Source organism: Anomalospiza imberbis, chromosome 7, assembly GCF_031753505.1.
Source record: "Anomalospiza imberbis isolate Cuckoo-Finch-1a 21T00152 chromosome 7, ASM3175350v1, whole genome shotgun sequence".
In the NCBI taxonomy this organism is placed as follows: Eukaryota; Metazoa; Chordata; class Aves; order Passeriformes; family Viduidae; genus Anomalospiza; species Anomalospiza imberbis.
Window position 1 is genome coordinate 31868769 of NC_089687.1, and position 15403 is coordinate 31884171.

At 38.8% G+C, this 15403-nt stretch overlaps 1 protein-coding gene across 1 annotated transcript in view; it reads left to right on the top strand.

The window, feature by feature from the left end:
• The first annotated feature begins 1590 nt into the window (after nt 1-1590).
• CALCRL (calcitonin receptor like receptor) overlaps nt 1591-15403 on the top strand; it is a 30237-nt gene continuing 16424 nt past the window's right edge. Inside the window, exons 1-7 of the mRNA XM_068196390.1 lie at nt 1591-1690; nt 2727-2871; nt 4337-4447; nt 5359-5471; nt 7811-7902; nt 12990-13116; nt 14527-14680. Of these exons, the coding sequence (XP_068052491.1) occupies nt 1640-1690; nt 2727-2871; nt 4337-4447; nt 5359-5471; nt 7811-7902; nt 12990-13116; nt 14527-14680 (793 nt within the window). The 5' untranslated portion in view covers nt 1591-1639. The remainder of the gene's footprint in view (nt 1691-2726; nt 2872-4336; nt 4448-5358; nt 5472-7810; nt 7903-12989; nt 13117-14526; nt 14681-15403) is intronic.

The following is a 15403-nucleotide window of genomic DNA, read 5'->3' on the forward strand; positions in this document are numbered from 1 at the left end:
TATATTTCATGTGTGCTAATTGTTCTTCCTCTAAGTGTTTTAAGATCCTTCAGATTTGAATTTCAGAGCCTCATCTGTGCAATTCGCAGCAGCGTTCCAGGATTGCATGCCACTGGTAAAAATGGAAGGAAGGTTACGGATACAACTTTAGTCTGGGTTGAACGGGCACAGCTGATTTTACAATATATTTCTTGTCTTTGCAGCAGTGATTTCATATTTAGTAGTTAATATGTCCTACAAGAAGCTGTTTATTGTACTCTAGTTGTATTAGGAGGACCCAGTCTCAGCATAAAAGCAGAAAAGTTTGATGTTGAATGTTTGCTTTTTGTGACTGGGGTGAAAGGAGCTTTTTGTACCATAACCTCTGCCTGCCAGTGTACAGCCAGTTGTCATCCCCCATTCTCTCACAGCACATCACTGCTGGAAAAGAAAACTTCCAGAGATGAGAGCAGGGGTGATGTGAGGGGGAAGGTGGCTTGGGTCAGGATGCAGGTCTGTGTGTGGCACAGCACCCACAGCCCTCTGGATTCTCTGCCAGTGGGGTCTCTGAGCTGGGTGAGGATTTTGGGTATGCATAGATTGGGTCTTAAATAACAGTGTGAGAGCTGGAGTGAATTCATCTGTACCAGGGAGCTAAACTCATGCACATGTTACTGCTTTTATTTTAGCTGAAAATGGCTTCATTAATGCTGCTGCAGTTAGATACTTGGATTTTTGAAATGTGGTTTAGTTGTAATGACTAAGCTGAGTAGACAGAGGTCTTTTGCCGTGAGGCAATCAGAAGAAAAACTCTTATCTCAGTTCCAGGCTCAGCTTTGTGATCTTCTCAGGATACCTCGGGACAAAACTCTGACATTTCCCTTCCTTTAGAGGCAGTTGTCACAGCAGGGTTAAACTAGATAGATGGTCTACGTGCTTCATAAATCATTGTGTATATCTTATGCTTTGGGTGAATTTTTCTCTTCAAGAATCAATTCCAAGAAGAGTTTGCAGTGTAAGATGGTCATAGCTGGCTTGGGTATTTGTGTTTTCTTCCAATGACAGATAAAGAAACTACAGCTTCTGCAGATACACAAAGTATTTTACAGCTCACAATGAATTCTTGCATTGCTACTATCATCCTTGCAAAGCTGGAAGTTCAGGATGAAGTGGCTTCTCACTAGGTCAGTTATTCCAGAAATGGCAAAATTAAATATGAGGAGATCTGAAGAAAATGGGAAATAAATGTGTGTGTTTGAAATCTGAGTGTATTTGAGGGAACTGACCTGCAGTTTGCTGTGGTCTCCCAAAGGCAGAGATGGCCAGAGTGCAGTTTGTGTCTGGGGCTGTTGGCTGGGGGGTTGGTACCAGGGTACAAACCCTTTGAAGGTGTTGCTTGAGGCAGTGGAGGCAGCAGAGCAGGAAAACCCTGCTGCTGGAGCTCAGTGCTGAGGAACTGAGTGCCTTGTTTTGGTGCATCCCTGTGTGTGAATAGAAACAAAGAGCACCTCCATCAATTTATTTTAGTTCAGAAATAAAATACGGAACTCTTTTATCAGTGTTGACTTTCATTCATTCCTCAATTTATTTTCTTTTTTTTTTCTCTTGCAGTTTGAGTTCATTCAGCTACAACATAAGATTGACTGCACCAGATATAAAAATGACAAAAATCTGGATCACATTTTTGCTGCTCTTCTTATTGGTTACTATGGTGAGTCTTATGAATTTTTAAAATCACTTCCAGTTTTAACAACCCTGTAGAGAGTACCATAGAAATTATTAATATGGAAGCACAGAAAGAGCTCATCTTGTGTTCAAATGTAGCTTCTGCACAAGAGGATCTTTATCTGTCTTTGGTTGTCTGTTAAATTCCTTTAGCAAAGGAACAGAATTAGTTTTTACCTCTGCTGAATCCAGCATATTCTCTGCTGGCTCAGAACAGTAGCAGTGGACAAGTGACACAGAGGCAGTACCCTGCAGACCCCAGGAAGAGGAGGAGGAGACAACTAAATGTGATTCAGAGACATCCTCAGAACTTGTAATTTCACCCCTTGTACAACAGTATTTCAATCCACAGCTTTGTTTTTCTGTGAAGCTTAGTAGCTTCCCACAGAATATTTAATCACTATTAAAACACATTTAAAAGGTTCAGGTTTTGGTCAAGATCAACTTTTCTAAGATTTTTTTTTAATTTTCAATTTTAATAACTATAAAAGTGGATGTCTTGTCTTTTGAATAACATTCTCTATTCTGAGGGTTGACTTTAAGGTTTACCATATTACAGAGAAACCAAATAACTCCAGACAAGCTAAATGCTTCAGTGCATAAAATATATGGAAGGTCTTTTTTCGTAAAGGATCATTTTAGTCCTGACTGAAATGTCTTTTAGACTAAACTTTGATAAATTTCACTGGGTTTTACAAAAGCTGTTCAAATGGTTCTGACTGTGTCAGTGCTTTCTATGCGTGTTGCCATTCTTATTTACAAATCTTGCCAATTGTTCCTACCCTATGCTCATTCAGGAGATGTTTAAATCTTCTTTACTGAAGATGTTTGTCAACATTGTATCTTCAGTAGTAAGAATTGCCAGGAAAACATAAAATTGTATTGCCAGTAATAAGATTTGAAGATCACTCTCTTTCAGTAAAATAATATGTAAAGTACAATATTTGGAAAGATTGATGTTGAAAAAATTTATCTTGGAGCTTGTACTTGTGGTTTGCTAAAAGAAGTGTTTTTCCTCTCAGTTTTTTGCCACTGGTTCTCCAGCTGAGGGACACCAGAACTCCACAATGGACTTTGCCCAGCTGAGTGTTACACGGAATAAAATCATGACAGCACAGTATGAATGCTACCAGAAGATTATGCAAGACCCTGTTCACAAGAAAGAAGGTAGAGGTTGCTTTCTCATAAGGTTTTACTAATGCAAGTGGTCAACAGATATTATTAAAGTAATTCAGGGTCCTTTAGTTATATTAAATTTTTATCTTGCTAGCAATTATTTCTCAGGTTGTAACAATATTTTGCCAATTTTTATAAACATCACTTGCACGAAGTAATGCATGAAGTAATATGTTATACTGTCTGCCCATAGCACCACTTCAGATATAACACAAAGCTTTTCTTTCTGATGAAATAAGAAAATGTCAATTGAAGTAGATATCTATATTAAAAAATCATGACTAATTAATCTTACCAACTTATTTCATTTCATGCTCTTTTTATACCTCTGTCTGCCTGGTCACATTTGCCTTTAAAAATTTTAAGTATCTTAATCCAGACAGTTTCCCTGCTCTGAGGGTTGTGCTGGTGTCATTACTGCTTTTCCTGATAAGTCACTCAGAGCTGACCTCAGCCACTCCACCTGTTGCTGTATTCACTTGGTAGCTTCTGGAAATGCTGAGTGGCTTTTGAGGCAAGGAAAGGTGATTGTGTTCTTCTACAAAGAGACTTTTCTCTTCTGAAATGATTCTTTGGAGTGCCTGGAGGTCAAGAATGGCTACAAATATGGCAGTGTAAGCTCATGCCCACAGTATAAGGGGGCCTCTCAGCTTTAGAAGGATCTGCACAAATTGGAAAATCTTCAGATAAGGAGGAATTACATGACGTTTGAGAGCTGCAGCCTTTGAGATGGGGACATTAATCAGCCTTTAAAAGAAAACTGAAGTGAGATAATAAAAACATCTTGAAATTTGTAGCGAGGCACACAGTCATTCTGTGTGCCTTTTGGGAAAGAAGCTGTTTGTAAAATGCCAGCTCATTCTCAAGGGAGGTTTATTTAGATGTTGAAATGTGTGTGAGCAATGAGGCATTGGAACAGGCTCTTGAGGGACACTGGATTCCCTGTTCCTGGGGCACTTAGGGAAGTGTTTGTCCACAGTGACTGCTGCAGGCTCAGCCCAGCCTGAGGCAGAGCAGCTGTGGCTGCCTCCCAGCCAGGCTTTCTCATGGCTTCAGGGATACCACCGTGTTTTCTATGAAGAACATATGGTGTACATCCAAAATATAAATAAGTTCAGTAAAGCTGTCTTTGAAAGAGTGAGGATCTTTGCTAAGTTACATTATTGAGTATGAATCAGTTTAGGGGATTTTGCCCACCATGTTCTAGGTCAGAGGTTTGCCAGCTGTAGATGTAGGCCATTTCAAGGTGAAGGAGAAAAAATTTTGAAATGTGTTCAAAGAAATGTATGTATAAGGAACAATCTCTGTTAAGTGACGTTTTAATCAACCACTGCTAAATCTTTTCTCTTTTTTTCCCCATTGCTGCAAACCTACCTTACCCAGTCTTAAATCTTACCTTTGAAAGACTATTCTGAAGCAAGAATTATTTTATTCCCAGGTCTCTCTCTGTTTGCAGGTCCTTACTGCAACAGGACCTGGGATGGCTGGTTGTGCTGGAGTGATGTTGCTGCCGGAACCGTGTCGGTGCAGCGTTGTCCTGACTACTTTCAGGATTTCAACCCATCAGGTGAGTGCATTGACTTCTACATCAACGTATTTCTCACTGAAATGAGAGTCTGGAGACTTGATGTCTCTTATTTGCCTCACTCAAGTCATTAGTGCTCCAGGATTTCAGAAACTCAAGACATTATTTGCATTTTCCTTTTATCACATAGAAAACTGACAAGTTACTTATTTTCTTTTCTGAAATGTGTCCCTGAGGGATTCTGTAGATTAGGGAGCAGGAATTGAAGTTAGATCACACTTTTTTCCTCTTAGAGATCAGCTTTTCTGACAGACAAGCAGAAATATGACTTACTCCTTTACCTTAACAGTTGAAGTTGACAAAAAAGAGTGTCTCCCACTTTGAATAATTTTCTGTTTCTGTGGGCTAAGCTTTGTGAGCATGTGGAAAATGTCATGGATTTCTTTGTATTTCCCAGGGTCTTTTCATGCTTCTATTTGATGATGGAAATCATTGTGTTTTTCCAGCAATTTTCCAGTTTGGTTCTTGAGTAGTTTTGCTATTTATGTTTTCCTGCCTGTCCAATACTAATTTATAGTGGTAGGATGTTAGGCTTCAGTTTCCATCTTGGATATTAAGCAAGACATTTAAATATTCTTGTCACTTCATCTGGTAGCTCTTGAAGAGTTAGTTCAATGTATTTTGAGACTTAATGGATTGGAGAGGGAAGATCTATTTGTTTTCTTAAGGAAAATCACATCATCGGCTGCCCTTGCCAAGCAAAAGCAATGGCCTCAAGTTTCTCAGAATTCATAGTAACAAGCAAAGTCTCTCTAGTCATATTAATAAAGCTGTCAATTGTTTGCCAATCTTTATTAAATACTTGGCATCAGGAAAGAGAATTTCAGTGCTGACTGTTGTGTTTTTCTTTCACTTTTCTTCTATTGTTTTTCATTCCGTCAACTTTGATTCAGAAAAAGTTACGAAGATCTGTGATCCAAATGGGAATTGGTTCAGACACCCAGAAAGCAACAGGACCTGGACAAACTACACCCAGTGCAATATCTATACACATGAAAAGGTGAAGGTAGGAGAGGAATGAGTGCATGGTACCCATGTCAAGAAACTGACCTGAGAATCTTTACAAGTTTCTATATATCAAAAGTAGGCTCTGTACTTGTGTGGGTCTGTGTATAGATGCTATTTTTATAGACTTCAGTTTATCTTGAATATGCCCATCTTGTAAAATATTTAGAAAAACAAAATCTCTAAATGACCTCTTAGAGTTATTTTGTGATATGTGAGGATACAATGGGCAAAATTGCATCTTCTGCCCTGTTCCCCAGCTCTGTGTTCACTAATATTCCTTATGTTTATGAAACATTCAGTCATGGGAACAAAGAGTAAATTGAGACTGTAAATTCTCAAGAACCAGGAATACAAACCACAGACCAGGACAGGATGTAAATTAATTTGGACCTCGTGTTAAAGGGCTCAGTAGCAGCAGACTGTGTCAAGAAATCTGACCTGTAATAGAGTTTCTAATTGCCTGCACCATGGCTCTTGAATGTGTTAGGGTGCTTACCTAAAAACCATATTGGGCAAAAGATGGTTACAGATGATAAGACACTTTATTATTGCTTTTTCTCAAAGCACGAGACTTTGATTTTGCTAATGGCAGTTTAATTCTATTAGCAGAATTGCCATAATTCATTGATTCTTGAGAATATTTGGCTGGGAATGGAGGATATTATTCAGAAAGGAGCAGATCTATGACGAACCCTCTTTATTAATAATGAGGTAGTTTCCCTCAGGCTGTTTTGGCAGCATATTTCAACTGTGTCACAAATCTGAAGCCATTGTATGGAACAACAGCTCCAAAGAAAGCCTTGCTGCACTTGTGTGTTGTTATGCTCAGGAGCATTGTCTCCTCACTGTGCCTGGAAGGTGGGTGGGACACTGCACAGTGACTGGGGCTTGTGCATTGTTAATTCTCATTGCTGCTGCCCTCAGCAGTGCTCCCTGCTGTAGCACGCTTTGGTGCCTGTTCTAAATTGTGGAGCAATCTCTAAATCCTTAAAATGCACCTCTGCCTAGGCTGGCCACTGAGTGAGGGGGTGACAACAGGGTATGGACCTCTCACAGAATGCCTGTTGTCATTTATACATCTCAAATTTTAGCATTTTGGGGTAACGCTTGATTTTTCTCACTCACAAATTTTTCATTTTCCAAATTTCACGATAACTTCCATTTATACATATTGCATTGATATTTGTTGGTTTTTTTTAAGAAGCTATCTCATTTTAAAAAAAAATTGTAATTTGAAAATTTCTAGCACACATCGAGTGCCTTTTGTGTCATCTTACAACCTACTTAAAGCTTTACCTGTCATCTTAATCTCAGAAGTCAGTATGTATAGCAAGCTGCAATTACTCTGGCCTAACTTGGAATGATAAGTTCAGGGGATACACAGAGTTTGCAGTATGTAAGCATTTGGATGTTTGCTCTAACTCTCCCTGTGGAACCCAAATAGCTGTGCTTTATTGTGAGAGTATAAGGTTCAACCTGAAAATCTTCATTTCCTTGTGTGCCAAATGATAACCTTACATTTAATGCAGCAAGGGTTTTTTGCAAGACAGATTCCATGACTGAAAGCAAAGATTTGTTACTTTCTGATAAAACTAATCAGTTAATTAATATATTAGCTACAAGAATTAATGATAACATGAACATATTCCAAATACTAGATCACCAGTTCCTTTTTTTTTACCTTTTGTATCTACCCAGATTTTCATAATTCCATAATTGGCAGTAGGGTTATTTAACATAACATAATATTGGAACATAATTTGAATATTTAACATAAGTCTTCACTATTTTTGAGTAATTGTCAATTTTTTTTCATGCCCTTCCTGAAATTTTCAATAAAAATTAAATTTCCAATATCATAATCATATCTCACTTTGAAGGAAGTATCTTTAAATGCTGAGAAAAAAATCTGTGGGGAAAAAATTACATGAATTTGTACAGGAAGCACATGCTTTACTTAGGAGCTGTTTTAAGAGAGGAATCAAGCCTCAGACAGCAATGCACCCAGTACAGGAACTTAAACAGGCAGACTTAGATAAATACTCAGAAAAAAACATAGCACTGTATATTGGAAACTTGGTGTTTTAACTGGTAAGAGGTGAATTTTAGTGATTACTTCAATTAATCTGCTGTGTTTCCTACGGAGAGAGATTTTAGTAGGATGTTATTAGGCTGGATTCTGGACTTGTTCCATCATTACCTGAAATGGTTTTGGGTTTGGTTTTTTTTTTCCTTATTAGTATTATAGTCACTTTAACTGCAAGAAGAGAGGTATAAATATATGATTTATCAGCAGTAGCTCTGTCTGAATCACTTGACTTTGTTTTTGTGTTGCAGACTGCTCTGAACTTGTATTACTTGGCCATCATCGGACACGGACTTTCAATTGCATCCCTTCTGATTTCTCTTGGCATATTCTTTTATTTTAAGTAAGTATATTTAAAATCCTTCATCAAATCCCAGTGGTTGCCACAATCCTGGTTTCAGTGCTTTGGAATATCAGCCATCCAAATAAAATTAGATGGAGCAGGAAGGTGAAGAAAGCCAGTATGTAGGTTTGCCATTGGACTTTATATTGTAACAAAATTTCAGGTTTCTTTTCTCAGAAATCTAAAATTAAAAGCCTGCAACCCAAAACCTGTAGAATATATTGAAAATAGGAAATGGGAAAATGTTTGTTCATTTTGGGTTTGTGAGGTCTGGATTTTTTTAGTGATAAATTACAGTATGGATACTAGGAATTGGACCCAGTGATCCTGGTGGGTCTCTTCCAAGTCCGGATATTCTACGATTCTGTGTTATGCCAAGCATCAACTGAGCTAAAGATCAAGTGGAAACCAAAATAGTGGTGACATTTGATAGGTACAGTAATGTTCCAAAGTGGTACTCACAAAATATGACAACTGTAAGGGAAGTAAGGCTAAGAGCTACAGTAGAAATGGAAATAGTAAAAATAATCCCATTTTTTGATTCATAGTATATTGTGTATGACAGGCTTGTCATCTGCTGACTAATAATTATATCACCTTCTTGAAAGGAAGTTTGGGCAGTGTATGACCACTTTCCCAACAGCTCATAATATAATACAAAGGCCTTTTTAAATTAGTCTTATTACTTCATATTTGGTGAACTTTCTTTGCCTCCCTATGAAAGACTCCTTTTCTTTTCTTTTTCCTCCAAGAAGCTGCTGAGGCCTGGTGGAAAGGTGAACCCAGGAGTGTGGCCACATGGGCAGAGCTGAGAAAGACAAGTTGTTCCCTGTGCCAGCTGCTGCCGTGCCCAGACCGGGCTGCCCTTGTCAGCCTGGTTTAATCATTTCATAAACACCTTCTCCTTGGCACTGCACATCTGCTCCTCACACTCTCCTGCTCCTGTACCCTGCTGCCTCACTCCAGCCTCCATTTCCTCCTGACATTTAAGTAGCAATAGCAGAGACACTGCCAGTGGATGCTGCTTTTCTCATGCTGTGGGTTTTGATTAGGTGGAGGCAGCTGATAGCTGATTAAACAAAAAAAAAAAGTTCTTTTTAGTTACATGTCTGAAAGCAGTGCTTCCACTTTAGCTGTGCATTATTTCCCCAGGCTTCCACAGCATTTCTGCAAATCCCCAAAAACCAGGAATGTTTCAGCTTTGTAGCCTTTCCTTTGAAAATCCAAGATGACATTTCAGCTTTTTCTGATCTCGTTTCATGAGGAAAATGCGTATAATTGTTTTTCAATCAGTTTATTTTTGTATGATCTGTAAAAACAATGCTTCTCCTTTCCAAATTCACTTTCCTTCCACAAACTCAATGTGTGAAGTGGCTCTGAGTCCTTATAAGAACTTTGATTTTGCATAAAAGTGGTCAGTACTGTTGCAATAAACATCACAAATTTTAGCAGACTAAATATCTAATGTGACAGGAAAAATGCTTTAACACAGGGGAAAAGAAAAAGATTTGGAGTAGGATATGATTTTATAAGTTCACAGAGAGTCAAGCGTGATTTTTCTCCATAATATGAAAGCTGAAGTAATTTCATCTTTGCTTGTGGCACTTACTTCAAAAGCAGGTGATCTGCTCTGCTGCCATCCTGTGTCATGTTTGTCTAACCATCCAGGGATTTTCTTCTCTGGGAGCAGGATCATCCTTCCTCAGAGAACCACATGGAATGAATCCAGACCCACAAACCGCATTTTCTAGACTGTGGTTATGTTGGGATATAAAAGGAAATTACAAAATTCAAAGGAAGCTAAAGAAAGTCCTCTGCAAGCTGTTCTCTTGGGATGTACAGTTCCTCTAAAGTATTTTTAGTAGCAGAAGGGTATTTAAGGACCTAGATTAATACCAGGATGTATTATGTATCAGCTAAGGCTTGGATAATTATTCATAGCTTTAACAGGTGGACTTTTTTTTTCCTATTGTGGGGGGTGTCTTTGAATTTGTCATTTCCAAAACATTTAATCTGTAAGTCAACTGACAGTTTCCAGTCAACATTTGCTGGATTCCTGATCATTAGGCTATCTTTAGATTTTACTAGATATTTGGAACTTTTCCCCAAAGGAAATATCAGCTGTTTGGGATTTGAATTATTTTTTAGGACTAAAATTTTTCTGCATTTTGTGTTTGCATTTTAAATTTTGTTTTTTCTTTAGAAAATTTTCTCCTTGGAAATACTTGTCCAGCTTGTGACTTGTGTTCCCCAAGTGCATTGGAGCTCTTGGTTTAACAGAAATTGGTCATAAACTAAACTTAGAATTCTGAATGTCTCTGAAAACTCATCTGTGAGACTTAAAAGTAACTTCGTGCAGTGTCTCTGCTTTCTCATTGCTACATGCTCGAGATCATGCACATGATGCAAGTGTTAAAATAATTGTATGCTTTTCATAAAGAATAGAGAATACTTTAGCAGTGATTTAGGATAAAGGGGAACTACAGTTTCAAAGATGCCCCCACCCCTCCAAACAAAAACCAAAGCAGCCAAAAAAAAAAAAACCCAAAAACAAACAAACAAAAAAAAACACCTAAGCAAACCCACCTGAAACAAAGGAGTTGTTGATCAAGTGTCACATCAAATCCCCTGACAGTATTCACAGAGGAGAGTAGCACTGTGTTAGAGAGTGGGCAAAGCACTGATAATTGGATTGTTATGGAGACAGAGCTACCTAAATCACTCAGTTAATGTCATCTGAACAGATAATTCCCCTTAGGTGCTTACGTGGATCTCACTGGTTGAGTTTTGCAGTACTGAAATACCTTAAGAACTCAGATCTCAGACCCACTTAGGGGCCTTCGAAAATGTCACCCTTTTTTCTTTTGGAGAAATTAATTTTTCCCTAATTCCCAAGATATACAGGAGTGAAAAAAAAAATAAGGGAAATAGGTAATTTAGTAGGAAATTTGTTTTTATTTTACTACATATGGTTTAATTGACGGGTTGGTCTTTCAAATGTACTTAGATCGTAAACATGAGAATTAAGTGATTGAAGGATATTATGTCATTAAGAAAAACAGTCAGAAAAAAGAACTATAGGAAGGATAACAGAAGAGAGAGGGTGGGGAAGCTTAGGAAAAAATCTTTTTATTACCAAAAACAGTCTTAGTTTTTAAATGTCATCAGTCTTGCTTTCTGTTTCTTGTCCGGTGATCCTTTCAGTCCTTTCATGCATGGGTGGAGGTGGGTGTGGATGGGTGTGTTTGAATATTCAACAGGAACAGCTGCGGGATGACCCGGAGAGATGGCCCCATTAGCTGTACGTGCTCTTCCTTGCCTGAGCCTTGAGTCTTAACAATAAGCAGACAGAATTCCAGAGTTTTTCAGGACTTGTTTACACAAAGCCCTTCGCTGGAATCTAGCATTGTCTCTCTTTTCATATATAAAGCATACAGGGAAAAAAAAAAACATAGAAAAATAGATTTTCAAAGCATGTAAGTCCCTGCATGTTATAATAATTGAATTTTATCCTTTTGGGGTATTAAAACAAGACTCAAAATCTTAAAGAGTCTAATGGAATATATTTTTCCTCAAATTCATATGCAACCCTGTTTTCCATATTTGGAGAGTTTTTCTTTTGTGTTTTCTTCAGCCAAATGACACGTGGCAACCACAGTTTCCTGTAGGTCCCTGTTAAATGGCAGCACTGGTTTCTGGAGGGGGTTCCTTTTCCTGCCCCTGTTTTTAGTGCCATGGGCTCAGACTGTCTCAGGGCTTGCACAGTGAGTACTGTGAGCTCAGTGCAGGCATCTGTGGGTGCTGTGTACACTGCCCTGGTGAGAGCTGCAAAGGATGCAGCCAGGATCTGCCCTGTGGCCAGGCTTATGGGGCTGTCCTTTTTTTTATTTGAGTCACCTTTATTGTTGTATCATCTGTCAGCAGTTTTCAATATACTCCTCCAGTCTTTGTGAAGATTCCATATCTGCATTTCTCTGAAAAAATGTAAAGGTCTCCCTTCTATCCTCTCAAATTAAAAACAAATCACTGATGTTCCTCCTTTACCTTTTTTCCAGGCATGCTATTTGAAGAGGCCACAAAACTTGATTTTTTTTTTCCCTTGGGTGACAGTTTAGACATGTCACCTGCTGCCCTCTTGAATGTGTTTCTGATTTCTTTCAGTGGCATGTGTGTGAGTGGTAGATTTTCTCCCCCAGTTGGTCATTCCCAAGTGTCAACCAGCTGCACTGCATCTCTCTGGCCATGAACTGGAGACAGGCAGGTGTGGGCACTCTGCAGCAGAGGCTTCAGTCAGTGCTGCCTCTGAGGCAACCCAGGAGTTCACTGGAAGGACTTGTATGAGAAGCAGTCCCTCCTCCTTGATTACACTAAGTTATTCTTGTTTCCTCTAGAAGGGTAGAAAACCAGAAAGTTGCTGCACCTAAGTTCAACATTGTGATATAGTTGAATTTCTGGTTTGGTTTTTTTTTTTTTTAAGCCCTTCCAAATATATTCTCTCTTTAATTTTATTGCCAGATTAAAAGCAAACCTTAGAAATTAACACAATTAAATACAGTTCTTTAGGGATTTTATAATTATGTCCTATGAATTGTTTATAACTTAGTTATACACAAAAGTCAGGGGGAGATTTGCATTATTTTGCTTATTTAGATATTTCTCTAGCTTTGGGCTGAAGGAAAGAAAATGACAAGGATATGAGTAACAGGAATTGCCCTCAAAAGATCTGAACAGATTTGGGTAAATGGAAGCAGGGTAAGTCAGCTTCATCAGGCACAGGTGTGATAGGTAATTGGGATATTCTTCAGGTACTAACCAAAAAAAAGAGTAAATCTTCTGAAAATTATCAGCATTTAAATAATTTTCAGCTGGCCACTACAAAGCAAGTCCTTCACATTAAGCATATTGGATCTAAATGTACTTGCTTTCTTCCTTTTGCTGTATTAAATTTGCTCTGGACCTGAAGAAAGGGTTGATGTAGGACTTGTTAGTAAAATCAAGAGCTCTAGCATTTCCAAATGTCAGAGTTGTCCCCAAGTACACATAGTTGTCCTCCCATGTACTCATTTGTTCTTGTTTCTCTTTTCCAGGAGCTTGAGTTGCCAAAGGATTACCCTGCATAAAAATCTGTTTTTCTCTTTTGTTTGCAACTCTGTTGTAACAATAATTTCACTGACGGCCGTTGCCAACAACCAGGAATTAGTTGCAACTAACCCAGTAAGTGAAAGTCTGTTTGGCAGCCCTGCTTGTTTGTAGGTGCATGGCTGGAGTGCTGCAGCAGAGGTGGGAGTGCAGAGCTGATGAAATGAAATGCTGTGTGCAGCGAGGGCGCAGCGTTCCTGGCGCCGTGGCCACGGGACGCAGCACAGCAGATGTCTCACAGTGCCTGGGACACTGCACTTTCCAGGCTGTGAAATAGGAAAAGTGAGACTGAGCTTACTGAATGCCTTTTCCCAGCTCTACAGAATGGCTTTTGCCCCAAAACAACTGCAGGAAAGCCTAATGTAGATGGTGTCAGGCAGGCTGACAGCTGAATTCACCAAGGAAGGGCAGGAAAAAAGGTTTGGCGAGGTGTTTTGGATCTGTCTTCTAGTTTCTTACAGCTTTAACTTGGCCATCTTCAGTTAAAATAACAAATTTATTTTTGCAACTTAGTATTCTAAAGATGAAGTACATAAACAAATCCCTAGCTCTGGCTTTATTGTTATTTAGACATGGAAGGTAAATCTTAATTCTGTGGAAGTTAGGGTAAAAAGCCCAGAAGCTGAATCGAGTAAAAAGATAATTTCCTTTTCTCCTGTAGAAGCAATCATCAGTGTGCTGGAAAACATACCTGAGATAGCTGCTAATAATCATCATCAAGTGAGTCAGGTAGCAGAAAATGGTAAAACAATATTGGGTTTTGTTTTAAGCCACGTGGCAGAAATAGAACAATCAAAACAGCAGCAATATTAGAAGGAGGGAAAGAAAGGATTTAATGTGATCAAATCTGCAAGTTAGCTGTTGCTCCTTGTTCACAGCCCCACGTTTTAGGCTTCCCAATAGATTATAATATAGCATTTGAACTGTAGAATATATTTTGAATGAAGCTAAATACAAATAAATGCCAGGCTCCTCCAGAACCTACTGCAAGCTCTTGGTCCCTAGGTGCAGTTCTGAGTAGGTTAAAACTGGAAGTATTATAAGCATTTTAAAAACATGACTTGTTCTCTGAGGTAGTTCTATGTTGTGATGGGGAAAACTGAGAGGGGATTACTCACATCAAAGTACATTTCTTGTGGGGTTACTATTAGATAATTTAAGGATTTGGAGTGGTTAAATGTGGCAGGGTTTGCAATGAGGCAGAATATCATAACAGCATTCTGTCACCCTGGAGGATCTCAGGGTCCTCGTGTTTGAATAATAAAAATCCAGACTCAGTTATTAGTTTTATGTCGCCATAAAGTAGGGGATTGTAATATCATGAAAATTATATTTTTAAAAGTAAATAAATATGTAATTGTAGTGGAAAACAGAATAACCATTATCTTGAGTGGTATTTTTTCCACTTGGCAAATATACCTCTGAGGTTTCTGCAAATTAAAAATTTATGTTATGCTCTGCTTTTTTTTTTTTTTTTTCCTGTAGGTTAGTTGCAAAGTGTCACAGTTCATCTACCTGTACCTGATGGGTTGCAACTACTTTTGGATGCTGTGTGAAGGCATTTACCTGCACACACTGATTGTGGTGGCTGTTTTTGCTGAGAAGCAGCACTTGATGTGGTATTACCTTCTTGGCTGGGGTATGTGATTTCACCTTGTTTATTTTCAGGTCAATGCAGCCTCTTCCTCCTTCAAACATCCATACCTTTGCCTCTCTGAGCTGTAGCTTTGGGTGACCATGGCACACCCCGATTCTTTGTCTGTAGTGTTTTAACAAGCTTAGAAATATTAATGTAGGAAGTTGTGTGTACCTCTGCCGACAGCGAGATTATGCATTTCTGGAGTCAGGAAGTGATTCCTCCTTTGTATAGAGAAAATAGTCTCCTATTATAAAAAAGACCCTAACAAGTAATTATTCATTGTTCCTCACCTCAAAGATGTTTATTCAGGAATGAATGTTTGTTTTCGGAGAAGTCTCGCCTGTGCTGAGGGTGGAGGGTCAGAATTGAGTTAGAGATGGCCGAGGATTTATTTTTCCAGCACTTCCATTTGACCTGTATTGTTCACTAAGCAAACACAAATTAGCTGTAACTGAAGAGCTCAAGTAGTATCTGTATCAAAACCAACAAGCCAAGCCTGCTCACTTCAGATAATGCACAAGGGCTTATTCACAAAGAGAAAGGGAAGGCTCTGGCAGCCTCCCTGCATTGGCACACTCAGCTCCAGTGTGACTCAGTACCTGGGTCACTGTCCCACTGCAGGCTCAGCTGAGGCGTGGCTGGAAGGTCACAGGTGCTCAGCAGCTCCTGAAGGTCAGGCACCACCAGAGTGTCAAGGGCCCCAGATGACTAATTTGCTTTTTC